The sequence below is a fragment of the Mya arenaria genome, chromosome 3 (assembly GCF_026914265.1).
Source record: "Mya arenaria isolate MELC-2E11 chromosome 3, ASM2691426v1".
Classification (NCBI taxonomy): Eukaryota; Metazoa; Mollusca; class Bivalvia; order Myida; family Myidae; genus Mya; species Mya arenaria.
In genome coordinates, this window is record NC_069124.1 from 71,944,399 (window position 1) to 71,958,976 (window position 14,578).

At 36.0% G+C, this 14,578-nt stretch overlaps 2 protein-coding genes across 3 annotated transcripts in view; one reads left to right on the forward strand and one right to left on the reverse strand.

The window, feature by feature from the left end:
- LOC128227477 (focadhesin-like) overlaps positions 1-14,578 on the forward strand; it is a 194,284-nt gene that overhangs the window by 14,875 nt on the left and 164,831 nt on the right. The window lies entirely within an intron of this gene.
- LOC128227478 (FMRFamide receptor-like) overlaps positions 625-14,578 on the reverse strand; it is a 46,307-nt gene continuing 32,353 nt past the window's right edge. Inside the window, exons 2-3 of one of the 2 annotated variants that reach the window (XM_052938057.1) lie at positions 12,964-13,025; positions 625-3,176 (exon numbers count right to left, since the gene is read on the reverse strand). In XM_052938057.1, the coding sequence (XP_052794017.1) occupies positions 951-2,252 (1,302 nt within the window). In that variant the 5' untranslated portion in view covers positions 2,253-3,176; positions 12,964-13,025 and the 3' untranslated portion in view covers positions 625-950. The remainder of the gene's footprint in view (positions 3,177-12,963; positions 13,026-14,578) is intronic. The other variant, XM_052938056.1, reaches the window with a different exon arrangement.

Genomic DNA, 14,578 nt, shown 5'->3' on the forward strand with positions numbered 1-14,578 from the left:
ACAACAACAGTATTAACTGAATCTCACAACAAGTTCTGAACTCATCATCTGCCAATCATTGAAAACCTGGTTTTGTCGCATTGCGGCCTTTGTTGTTTGGTTTTTAAGTCGACTTTTTTATTGCTTTTAACAGGCACATATTACATCATAATTGTATTAATTTCTAAGACAAAGTGGTGTAGTTATTGAGCGCGCTGTCCTACAACAGCTCTTGTTTATTTAGAAAATTTGTCCACACAATAATTTGAAAGGTTTGACATGAGGACTATCCACCCTTGACCAGCTGTTTTGGGGGTCATAGGTCAGATTAACTGAATTTGTCAATGCATATTTTCTTAAAACACATTTGTGCAGTCTGTGTTTTACAAACATCTCTTTTTACATTAATTTTTAGCTGCACCTATATTGTACTTAGAAAACAGATAAGCGTTTGCATTTACATGTGGTGTTATTGTTCACTATTTGTATTTGATTTGCTTTGACAATAATGTTTTCATAGGCTTTGTAAAATATTTCATCAATAATCAACCAAGCAAACAACCTAGGGCATCACTTCAAAGTTTGTTAAACATAGAGGTAGTAGAATATTGTTCTTGCTCTTTTTATTTTCAACACTAACTTTGTAACACAATACAACATAATATTGATAATTTATAGATACATTAACATTTAAACATAACAGACTATGCAAAACTTAAGAGATATCAGCCTTGTACAGAACACCACAGTACACAACTTGTAACAAACATATTATGGTACTCGTTTATTTCATAAGACAAAATATGAAGAAAAGATAAATTTTCAGTAAAACCTGCACACCGTCAATTAGCAATCAACATTCTGTGTACATTTGTGTCTTGTGTCGGCTACTTCTCCAACACGAATCATAGCGGTTTATTGTCATTTTGGGTACATCAGAACCTTCTGAATAACAATACATTTTGGCAGTGTTATGTTTGCGGAGAGGGTGTATGTGTGTTAATACTTCCGGAGCTTCCTGATAGCAGATGACTTGTACAGTTGAACTCAATGTCAGGATGCAGCTCGCTGTGGAAGCCGTTAGGTTGTTTGCGAGTGTGGGGGAGGGGGGAGGGTCGCGGAGAGGGGGTGAGGGAGCTGTAGGGTGAGTAGCGGGACAGGTGCGTCTGCTGGGTGTGTGACATCTCCATGCACGGGTTACCCTTATGTAACATCGACCTATACGTCTTGTTGTCCAGTTTGGTCATTAAATGGGTCATTCCTGGTGTAGAGACTGATACAAAACTGTCATCTTTAAGCACTCTACGGAAGAATGTGCGGATGAATATGCACCTAAATTTCTGACCAAAGGCACAGTAAAGTAAGAAATTGATCGCACTGTTAAAAGTGACTAGAAAATTCCTTAAGGATGAAAGCACTTCCCAGCCTATGTCCTTTTTGATGTCTGAATTTATGGAATAGGCAATATTATACACAAGAGCAGGGATCTGACATATCATGAACACAACAACCACACTGATTAACATCACCGTCACATTGTTCTCACGAGCTTGGCGCACATGCATCGTGCGCTGCTGTAGTTTGGACCTTCGAACAGCCAATACTAGCAAGGTGTTAAGTACTGCCAACAGCCCCAGAGGTATGAAAAGCATCACTGTTGGGTACAGGTAAAAATAGTACGCTTGCTTGAAAATTGGGTCTTGACCAAACTCGGTAAGTGTATAGTTAAAATGCCGAACAGTTAAATTACTGTCAGTGATTACAGTAGCTTCATATGGTTTATGTTCAAACCATCTGCACATGTTGAAAAGAAGAGCTGATATAGAAACACATATTATGACAATTTTCGCACGGAATACAGTGCACATTGTGGCAGCTTTAAGTGGGTGGCACACAGCAATGTAGCGTTCCACAGTGAACGAGACAGTAATCCACACAGTGCCAGTTTGGGCGACCAGACAAATCGGGTATACATATGCCACAATGTATGGATGCACGTTCATTTGGAAGTTGGTATCCAGTTGAGGCAAATTTATAAGAAACAACGTACCAAGCAAAACAATCATATCCCAAACTGCGAGTCCTGTCAGAAATGTGTTAGTGGATGTATGCATGACACGGCGTGTTAGCACTATCACAGTAAGGGTATTCCCAATTAATCCAAGGAATATGACAATTATCAGTGTAATTCCATCAATGCAATATCTGATGTTGTTTAATATTTCCTCATTCATTTTGACATCTGTTGTGTTATCATACATATCTCTTGTCATTTCACAATCAAATTTGGACGGGAGATGTTCTTATAGAATTCCGCAGACGCCAGAGCAGCAGTTGAGTTAGGTGTCCACTAAGCTGTTCTTAGATCTGTCACTTAAGTAATGCGTCCACCTGGGCTTCGATCTGTAACTTTAGTAAGGTGTCTACCTGGGCTTGGATATGACTCTTCAGTAAGGTGTCTGTCCACCTGTGCTTTGATATATCACTTTAGTAAGGTGTCCACCTGGGCTTGGATCTGTCACTTTAGTAAGGTGTCCACCTGTGGATCTGTCACTTTAGTAAGGTATCCACCTGTGGTTCTGTCACTTTAGTAAGGTGTCCACCTGAGGATCAGTCACTTTAGTAAGGTGTCCACCTGTGGATCTGTCATTTTAGTAAGGTGTCCACCTATGGATCTGTCACTTTAGTAAGGTGTCCACCTGTGGATCAGTCACTTTAGCAAGATGTCCACCTGTGGATCTGTCACTTTAGTAAGGTGTCCACCTGAGGATCAGTCACTTAAGTAAGGTGTCCACCTGTGGATCTGTCACTTTAGTAAGGTGTCCACCTGTGGATCAGTCACTTTAGTAAGGTGTCCACCTGTGGATCTGTCACTTTAGTAAGGTGTCCACCTGAGGATCAGTCACTTAAGTAAGGTGTCCACCTGTGGATCTGTCACTTTAGTAAGGTGTCCACCTGTGTATCTGTCACTTTAGCAAGGTGTCCACCTGTGGATCTGTCGCTTTAGTAAGGTATCCACCTGTGGTTCTGTCACTTTAGTAAGGTATCCACCTGTGGTTCTGTCACTTTAGTAAGGTGTCCACCTGTGGTTCTGTCACTTTAGTAAGGTGTCCACATGTGGATCTGTCACTTTAGTAAGGTATCCACCTGTGGTTCTGTCACTTTAGTAAGGTGTCCACCTGGTCTTTGATCTGTCACTGTAAAGATAAAAGAAATACTCAATTTAAGTAAATTAAACTTATTCAGTTAATCCACTTATCATTTAATTTATGCTGCAGTTGCACCGAAGCCTGACATAACACTTAGTACCCCGGATTAACACGGAACACCCCGGATCAAGATATATCTAGATCCCGGTTGATCCTTGGTGAAATTGAGTCGACGGTCCCTTCATAGTTGCAAAACATCATTAACAGCCCAGACCAAGCAAGGCACTACAACGGATGAAGACAGAGCCAACATGGAGCCCCTGTACAACCACAGCATTGTCTGGAGTGCCCTGGGGTGATCCCTATCCCAACACGACATGCTGAATAGTGCAGGATCAACATTGAACCACACAGACCTTCCTGGAGCCATCAAAGTCGCTACACTGGCCATCCCAGCCTATCCCAGATTAAAAATCCTCCCAAACGGTCCCGGATGACCACGGCAATTTTGAACAGTTTAAAATGCTGGGATGGTGTTCCCGACTCTGATGGACCATCCAGGACCATCCTGGACTGTCTAAGATTGTCCCGGATAAGCCCGGACTTAACTTGGATCCAACATCTGACACTGATCAACCAATTTTCAGTCCACAATTTTCAGTCCTGGATGTTCCAAGACAGTCTTGGAGGTTGGTATGACGGGGTCTTTAAAGTTTAATAATGGAGCTCTCTTTAATACAGAATTTCAAACAATTTCGTGCACTGGTTGATATTTCTGTTAACTGAAATTACCATTACTCACACAACGTGGGAAGAATATAATTGCTTCTATATATGTCTGTTCTAGCTTAGTTAATTTTTAGGCTGGAAACTTTTAAAGTAACTTTATTCGCATTCAAATGTTATTAACAGTGTATGTTGAATGAAACTCGACAAGAATTTTGTACAAATTTGAGACCCTTTAATGTTATTTAAAAAATCATTAATAATAATGCACTCTATTTTATTATGATTTTATGACTTGTTTTCAAAGTTCAAATATATATATCACACAAATGGCTGTCTTGCAAAGCCTTAACTAGTATTTGCGTTTTTAATTGTGACCACTCCGGTTTTCCCTAATGGCTTGATATTTGTATCACAAATAAATAAAACAGAACCCATAGAAATTGAAAAGATTGATATTTCCGAGAACATTCTGGCATTTCTGACAGTGTATTGTTTAAGATTCTGATATCAAGCCAACGAATGATTTAAAATATTACATAATTTTATTCTCTGCTAAAGGGACCAGCTCATGTTTGAAACGGTCTGACGTCAAATAAATTTGTTAATGTCAAATAAATTAATTTCGTGTGAAATGAGAACAAAACGCTTGTAACAGTAATGAAATGTGATAAAAAGTTCAGCCTAGAGAGCTCTTTTGCTTATTATACTTTGAAAACTATGAGAAAAAATGTTCTATTTTGCTGAAGATCATTATAGTAATGCTATTTAAAATTCAAGTTAAGGCTTGGATTACAAAATTCTGTTCAAGTTTGAATCTGCAAGCTGCTGTTTGGTGTTTGGTGGATTCATGGAAATAAGTTCTACATCACTTAAAATTTATCAAATTAATTAAGAAGGGCAAATACCTATTTATTATTGTTTCAAATTTATATGGCATTAACATCCTTGGAAAACAAACAACTTCTTTATTTTTTCGGCAAGTATTTGTTAAGGTGTTAGGCTTTGGCATTTTTAATTAACATTCTAACACTATGGTTGGTGCTGATATTGTCAGGACAGTGGCCGGGCAGAGATTTGAATGGTTACCTGTAAGGAGGGATTGACCCAATCAGTGGAGCAACCATGTCTTTGTATGCTTCTGTTCCTGATATCATAAACATCTAGTCCTATTTAGATAACATGATAAATTAATTACCTCTTCTTAGAAATACATTCAAAAACATTTTCTAGCAAGCTAAATTAATTGTAACATTTTTGAACAACTACACATCAATGTACCATACTGTAATTCTCATGTACATAGTGCTACTTACAATTTTATTTCGTTTAATGTATACGATTATCCTTAATTTATGATCTTGGAAGAATTAACCATATAAAGCTCTAATCCATCTTACTTTTTGTAATTGTATGCATAAATATAATGAAATGGCTTTGTATTAAAATACTTGTTCCAATATTGTACCTATTTTAAACTGTATGCCTTTATTTCCAGGTCACCATCAGTCTTTGTTATGTTTTGATATGTATGTCTGTATTCATGTCAGAAAATAGTTCATTGAGCTAATGTTTCTTGTTAGCATATACTCGACTTTAAAGAAAAGATTCTTGTATCTTGTATCACAAAAAATCTTAGAAAAACGATGAGTAAACATGCTCTTATGAAAGGGTTCTAGGTGTAAATGGATTGTTGTGGTGTAAATGTGTTTATTTTCACTCCTTCTTTCACAGCATTTGTTCTGCAATGCAGGAAAGTTTTTTTTAATAGGAATGACATGATGATTTGTTGTTACAGGTTATTAAAATAAAGTAAACCTGCTGAATATTGGCAAGTTATCCAATGACTGTAAGAGCAATAAAAAGTCTATTTTTTCAATTTCTGGATGTTTTCGTGGACTGGTTTGCCCTGAATCCACGTGCTGATATCTCATAAAGATCTCATTTGCATCACAATATGGTTTCATTGTTATTGTCATTAATGCTTGTTCCCAACATGCAATGTGTTGCCTTGCATACCCTTCTTTATGAAGAAACTCTTGAATGATGTAGAATTTCAAGGTTGGTAATTTTGCCTTGGAACAGATTAGTCCCTAAAGTTTCTTAGGAGCTGGTAATGTTTAAGCCACAGTGGCATCTATTATGCTATAACAAGAACACCATTGAAAGAATCAGAAATAAATGAAACAATCATTTTGTCTTGTCTCAACCTATGTTTTGAAAACATCAAATTTTCTGCTTTTGTGTGATAAATTATATGTTTGGTGGGAATGGGGGGAGGTATGGGAATAGGGGTGTGGCATAAAAAACACCCTAAATGCATGACAAGGAAATTCCATGTTGTCAGTAATTGTTTTGGGCAGGTTGGGAGATTTAAGGAGAAGTTGTTTTTCTGAAGGATGCATTATGCCAGCATTCTGAAGCTTTGCAGTTAGAAACTAAAAAAATATCTTGCAGAACATGCAAAGCAAAAAGAATATATGTGGAAATCTAGAGAATTCACGTTAGGCAGTTAATTAATAATTCCTACACATGGACGTGTTTACAAACTTAACTATGAACAAAACACATGATGTAAGTGATTATAATAATTGTAACAATATGTGTCCTGAAAAAGGTACATCAACAACTTATTAGTATAAGTTAATATTGTCTTTGATGGAATACTTCAAGTTTAATATCTGAAGAGAAACTCTAGAAAAACGTGGTTTACTGGTTTTTTCTCCAGACATGTTTAAAGTTTCATCAAAACCAGTAATTTCCTTATTCCACCATCATGGAACACATTGATTGGCATGAATATATTTCTGGGACCATATAAGTAAAAGGTTAATGTTTTTTTTAAATAACATATAAAAAAACGCCATACTTTATCTGTCATTTTCTGATTGATAAAAAGGCTGAGAAGTTTTTAGTCAAAGATAGCCTGCAATCCCAAGGGAAACTTGCACTTGGCCTGTGGAAAATGAGATCAAATGATTTACATGTGCAAATTCTATCTTGTTCCAAAGCATGCCTACATCTTGCAAATTTTAAAATTCCTAATGTTACTGATCAAAGTTTGCATTTATACTCATTTTATTTTGTCTTTCATGTAAACCCCTGCAAATAAAATTTAAAGATGGGTATATTGCAGTCATCATACAGTTGGTCAGCTGGTCAAGCAGTTAGTCAGGCGCTGTTTCGCTAAAAGTTTGTAAAATGAAGTTTTTCTACAGTTATAGAGATGACAAGTTCATAATTGCAACATATAACCACCATGATGTGTAGTTGTGCAAAACCTATTTTTCAAGACCAATCATTGTCTACAACCTATTTTAATAACCAATCATTGTCTACAACCTATTTCAATAACCAATCATTGTTTACAACCTATTTTAAATGACTAATTGATGTCTACAACCTGTTTTTCATGACCAATCGTCTACAACCAATTTTAATGACCATTTATTGTCTACAACCTATTTATCATGACCAATTGTTGTGTACAAAATTTCATTTTCTGTATAAACCCCTTGTATTTAAATTATATTTTTGTCATGACAGCATGTGCACCTTGACCTTTGACCCGATGACCCCTTAAATTAAAAGGGGTCATCTACAGGTCAGGCCCAACCCCCTAGTCAAGTTTGAGGGCCATGGTTGAAGGCATTGTAGAGTTATCACTCAAACAACATTTTCACATTCAAGGTCACTATGACATTGACCTTTGACCCGATGACTCCAAAAATACTGGTCAGGCCCAACCTTCATGTCAAGTTTGATGACAATAAGTCCAGGAATTGTGGAATTGGCTTTAAGGTCACTATGACCTTGACCTTTGACCTGATGACCCCCCCAAAAAATAGGGGTCATCTACTGGTCTGGCCCAACCTCCAAGTCAAGTTTGAGGGCCATGGGTGCAGGCATTGTTGAGTTATCACTCTGAAAACCTTTTTTCATTCAAGGTCAATGTGACCTTGACCTTTGGCCCGATGACCCACAAAATCAATAGGGGTCTTTTACTGTTCAGGCCGAGCTCTAAGTCAATTTTGAGGGCCATTGGTACAGGCATTGTCGAGTTATCAATAGGACAACTTTTTATCATTAAAGGTCAATGTGACCATGATCTTTGGTTCAATGACCCACACAATCAAAAGGGGGCTGTCTACTGGTCAGACCCAACCTCCAAGTTAAGATTGAGGGACATAGGTGAAGGCATTTTCAAATTACCAATCCGACAACCTTTTATCACTCAAGGTCAATGTGACCTTGACCTTTAGCCTGATGACCCAAAAAATCTATAGGGGTCATCTACTGGTAATGCCGAACCTCAAACTCAAGTTTGAGGGCCATGGGTGCAGGCATTGTCAAGGTTATCAATCGGACAACCTTGTATCATTCAAGGTCAATGTGACCTTGATCTTTGGTCTGATGACCCCCAAGATCAATAGGGTGTCATCTACTGGTCAGACCCTACCTCCAACTCAAGATTTAGGGACATAGGTGCAGGCATTGTAAAATTACCAATCGGACAACCTTTTATCATTCAAGGTCAATGTGACCTTGACCTTTGGCACGATGTCTCCCAAAATCAATAGGGGTCATCTACTGGTCAGGCTGAACCAAGTTAAGTTTGAGGGCCATGGGTGCAGGCATTGACAAGTTATCAATATGAAAACTTCTTATCATTCAAGGTCAAGGTGACTATTGATCTTAGGTCCGATGACCCCAAAAAGCAATAGGGGGTCATCTACTGGTCAGACCCAACCTCCAAGTCAAGATTGAGGGACATAGGTGCAGGCATTGTCAAATTACCAATCGGACAACCTTTTATCACTCAAGGTCACTGTGACCTTAACCTTTGACCCGATGACCCCCGAAATCAAAAGGGGGTCATCTACTGGTCAGACCCAGCCTCCATGTCAAGTTTGATGACCATAGGTCTAGGCATTGTTGATAAATCACTCGGACAAGCTTTAAAATCCTTTTATCATTTAAGGTCACTGTGACCTTGACCCCGATGGCCCCTAAAATCAAAAGGGCGCATTTACTGGTCAGGCCCTATCTTCATGTGAAGTTTGATGACCATACGTCCAGGAATTGTTGAGTTATATTTTTGACAAGCTTTGGTCTACGGACAGACCAACCGACAGACCGACCGACAAGTGCAAAGCAATATACCCCTCTTTTTTGAAGGGGGGCATAATAATATTTGAACCAAGAAAAAAAACGATTATATATACTCATTATCATATATGGTTGAATTATTTAATTAGTTTGATATTTTAGCATTTAAGATAGCTTCTTCAAGTTTTACGTATTTGACTTGATGCCGGGACAATCCTGGTACTAATATAACACAATTGACATTAATATATGCCAAAACTCGCCCAATATCGACCAGTCGGCCAATATGAGTTGTTGGCTTTTTGATTGGCTACTAAAATCACCAAATCTTGGTTTAAAGGAATGGACCATATTCGTTGGCTGTTGAAACTCACCATAATATGAGAATGCTGTAAATAATTTTAAAGGCAGCCATTTTGTTTTCCGTTTTGCCTACAGTTTTGAAAGTTGCGTGCCTTGTTAACAGCAATTTTTGAATTTCTAGCCTATCAAATACCTCAACCACTTTGCACAGTTATATTTAACCTGTTGGTGGTTTTTATGACATTTTTTTATTGGAAACCGACAAAAATGGACAACAAAGGAGAAATAAATCGTAATTTTTTTGTTGAACTTTTGGCAAATAGTTTACGGGAATAATCACAAAAAAAAAATTATGCTTCCTTAGACTGTACAGTGCAATCAGTTTTATCTACAAGTATGTGCAATGTCACAATAAAGGATGCATGTCAAATTCAGCAAAGAATAGTCTAGAAAAGCAGAATCCATGAATGAAAAAGGGAAATGATCTCCAATAATAAGGTTACAAGGTATTAGAATGTTTTTAATCAAAATCTTGTAGCATACATATACTTAATATACTCATTAATTAGGTGATTTCATATTGGCCAAGTTATTTGTCCTCAATCAGCTGTTAATTGGCCTTTGCCCTTCGGGCTCAGGCCAATACAACTAACCTCAGACAACTGGGCCAATATGAAATCACCCAATTAATAAAATTATAATATTAATACTAATATTTTTCATGGCAGTTTTAATTATATATGTCATTATATAAATAACACATGGCTTCCAGTGTGACAGCTAGTACATACTGTCAACATTAAGAAACATTTTGATCTTTGGGTTTTGGCCACCAACACTATGATAAATTTTTGTATTGTAAAAACACTGAAAAACTTGTCTGGATTCCTTTTTTTCCCACCACCCATCCAACATTTTTTCAAAAGAATCTCTTAACCAATTTATAAAAAAAGGGCCTAACAATATTTACATGAACGCTGACAATATGTGCTGTTACCCTGGTAGACATCAAATATTTATTTCATTATACTGAAAACAATTTCATAGAGGATATTTGTTTATTTCAGTGTAAGATCGTATTTTATTTCACGAGTGTCATAGAAAAACATATTTTCATGAGTGGCGAAGCCACGAGTGAAAATGTAGTTTTTTTATGATCACGAGTGAAATTAAATATGATCTTACACTGAAATAAACAAATTTTCTGTTTCTTTTATGCTTATTTTCGGAGTTTTATTTGTTTTTTATTTATTTCTGAATTACCCCCTTTTTTGAAAAGGGTGGGCTTTACGCCGCTACACGTGGGGCGCCCCTCATGCATAGTTAAAGCTGTCAACTTTTCTACTTTCGGTCTGCTGAGAAATAGTTCTCTGCTATTCATTCTTATAGCTTAATTTTCGCTGGTTTTTTATTGCAAAGCTTTATGAACAGTAAACAATGAAGTATTATTAGTGCACATATGTTCCAAAAAATAATGAAAACACTTTTTATTTTAAGATGGGCATGAATACAAAACCAAATTACTACGCCGCTATTTAAAGAATGAAAATTTGGAAGGTCAAATGTGTTAGCAAAACAAATGTGGATATCCTCGACTAACCATGATTCGCGGATGTAAGGAATAAATAAAAAATAATAAAGTTGAGCAAAACAATGAAATAATTTAATTACTTTTGTCAGACATGCCATTTATTTATCCATATTTCCACAAGTATTTAAGAACAAACGGTCAAAAGTTCACGTAAATAATGTCAACAGAGTACAGAAACTGAAACTAGGCCGCCATCTTGATTCTAGTACCTTGATTCGCCAGCTTTGACGTAATCTAGGTCAGCACGTTTTAAGTAGGCCAACACTATTTTAATCAATTGTTTTTTGAGAAAAACAGTCTAACATATCTTTAAAAATGTTAATTTCAAAATTTTAACTTGTAATAAAAGATTTACAGTATTTTGTAAACATAAACATTAAATCATGTCAAATTACTCGTAGTGGGGGATAGTATAATTTACATAATTTACCCCAAAGACAAAACTGTCTCTTTAAGTGTATTTTCAGGGACACTGAACATTCTAGATGACTTTAGGACATAAGTGCCTTCCTCTCTGATCATTTTGTACATAAGCATGTTTAAGGGCAGTTGGAAATAAATCATGTACTGCTTTATCACTGCTTAGGGATGCACCTAAAACAGAAATTAACACTCACTAATTTCTTTATTTTGACACTAAGACTATGGGTCATGAAAACACAAAATATAATTTTGTTTTGCCTTCCTACAATAATTTAGGTCACGTGACCGTCATTGATAAAATCTATACAAAGCAGACGAAATAACCAGCGAATTTTTATGGATGTTATGTGGCAAATATGGTTGGTTTCTATGGCAATTAATTTGGGATTAGTAAAGCTACGTTGTTTACAGTGTTAACCATTGTTTTAAGTGAATTAATATGTTTTAAAGACATTTTTTCGCGAGTTTGAAAGCATCTACTCTTGTAAATAGTTTGTAGTAAAAATGACGTCATAGCTTTGCAGATACGTGCATTTCACGTGATAACCAGGTAAAAACAAAGATGGCCGCGAATCAAGGTTGGTCGCGATTTTAGGGACTAGGACGATACTCATTGGATTTTAACCATTCTTCTTAGTTTAAGACTGCATGTACGCGTGTTTTTATAGTAAGTTAATATTCAGTCATCTTACTGTCAGAGACCAGTCTGTTTCGATTTAAAATGTTTGTTTTCCAGATAAAGAGTAAATGCCACGCTAGTTTGTTGACACATTTTGAGGTGTGGGTGGGGTAAAAAATATCGGATCTATCTGTAAATTGTGTGAATTCTCCAGGAAGCTCATTTTACATACTACAATGGTTAACAGTTCAAAATACATTTGAACGAGGATATAAAATTTTATTTATGTTCGAACAGTTGTTTTTGTCTGTAATTTGTTTGGTATGAAAGCAAATGTTCGAACATTCAGCTTCAAAGATCAGTAAAATGTTTGATAAACGGGATAACCGGTAATAAACGGTAAGTTGTTAATTTCCAATTATATATTTATTTAAATTTATAAAATATTTCTTTCTTTTTTTTAACATTTTTTGACATAATTTACTGAAGTCCACAATGTTCTGTTTCGATCAAGGCAAGTACATGTAACAACAAAGGAATTTAAAAGTAGTTCTGAAAGTTGATATTTTCACTCCTTATTTTGCAGTGAAAATATCAAATTGATATTTTCACTGTTGTTATTTCACTGTTAAAACCCCATATTTCATCGTAAAGCATGAAAGAAATCTTGTTCTTTCACCATTGTTGTGAAACTTGCAAGTTTAATCAATTTATTCTGTAATTATTTCTGTAAAATTATAGAAGTTTAAAAATGTAACAAATACAATATTGAAAGTTTCAAACACTGGAAGTGACAGCTTTACAACACATTTTAATAAGGGCTTTCCATCTCAGACTGGGGAAAAATAAAAATGTCTATTTTTAGACTTATTATGTGACAGTATCATGTCACCTGCTCAAAACCGTACTGTCAGTGTGTGGCTGTATGTCATTGCCCATGATGGGCATATGAGAATTTAACACAGCAAAGTCACGTGAGGAATATTTAATAGCAGTTTTTATTAAAGTAAGTAATGTTTTTGAAAATGAGATACATGGTCTTATATTTATTGTAATCTTTTTACCTTAGCTGTCACATGTCAGTTGTGTGTCCTTTTTGTATTAAGGAATGGTTTGGTTGATGTTTCTGAAAAAGTACAACCAACACATAAAATGTCTGGGGAAAACTGGACAATGCGTTGACATTATTTATACAGGCAACAGTTGGAGACGAGAGTGATTATCTTTGCTGACTGATGTCTGACAAATTATGGGTGAAAGACAGATGGCTGGTGTACCGTACTGTACTCTGACCGTCAGGAAGGTTACTGACATCTACATGAACTAGTGAGCCTTGCCCCTTGTTAAAGTGACACTCTAATTCGAAATCAATACATACACATGTATAACAAACATGAATTTTGAGTGATAAACCTTTAACTAAATAATTAATTTATGGAAAATGTTAATGATGGATAACACGAAAAAAATGTAACCATGTATTTATTTAATAGCTGAACACCTAAAAATATTAAATGATTGGTGATCGAGTGGTAAAAGATTACTGTGATCTACTGTCGTCTCATAAGGTGGAAATGCGTGTTTTCTGCATCTTTATTTCAAATTAAACTCCATATCCTTCATTTAAAGAACCATTGTTTTTGACATTATTTCATCCTTTTTCATATATTAGAATTTTTGTATTAATTGTGGTAAATCTTATTTTGAAGTAAGTAAGAGTGCATTTTTAGAGTCTCCAGAAATGTCCATAACTTTTGGAAATTTTGTGCCATTCAAATTATGAGTCAAAGCTTGTCTGAGCAATCTAAAAAATAAAGTTGGCACATGTAGCCTTTCAGATGTGTTGATGATGAATTACCATAAGTTAGCAAAGAAAACATGAAACAATTTAATGTTATACTTTAGAAACCTGAAAAACATGTTTACATGGAAGCAGTTTCCACCAGTTCCTCAACTTGTCTTGTTTATTTTGGTTTGTAGTATATTTTTTTAGAGAAAATGGAGAATGTTTGTCAGATGATAATTACAGTTATTATGTAGATTTGTGGTATGGGATTTCTTCAAGAAGTCTAGGATTTGATTGATGTCATGGATGAGCTCAAGCTGAAATTGATGTATTTTGTGAAGCTTAAGATACTAAGATAAGAAGCTAACTGTGTTTATGTCCTAATATGTAATTATACAGAATATGTCCTACATGTTGGCAAAATTACTTAAATGATAATGTACAAAGCTGATGTCCTGATAACTCTGTGCTCTTTTGTCACCCTTGGCAACTTGAACAATATCTAACTCAGCTGCAAATGTTGACATTATGATGAAGAAAATAAATACTTCCTAGCTATTCTAGGATTCAAATAATTAATTATTTGATTTCAGGAAATCTTTGCTTTATTAATACATTTTAGGACGATTATTATGTCTCCCCCTCTCTGGGGGAGACATATTGTTTTTGCCCTGTCCGTCAGTCCGGTAGTCCGGTAGTCCGGTAGTCCGGTAGTCCGGCAGTCCGTCAGTCCGTCAGTCCGTCAGTCCGTCAGTCCGTCCGTACGTCACACTTCGTTTCCGATCGATAACTGGAAAACCGCATGACCTAGGATCACCAAACTTGGTAGGGAGGTTGGTCATGAGGTGTAGAAGATCCCTATTGTTTTTGGGGTCACTAGGTCAAAGGTCAAG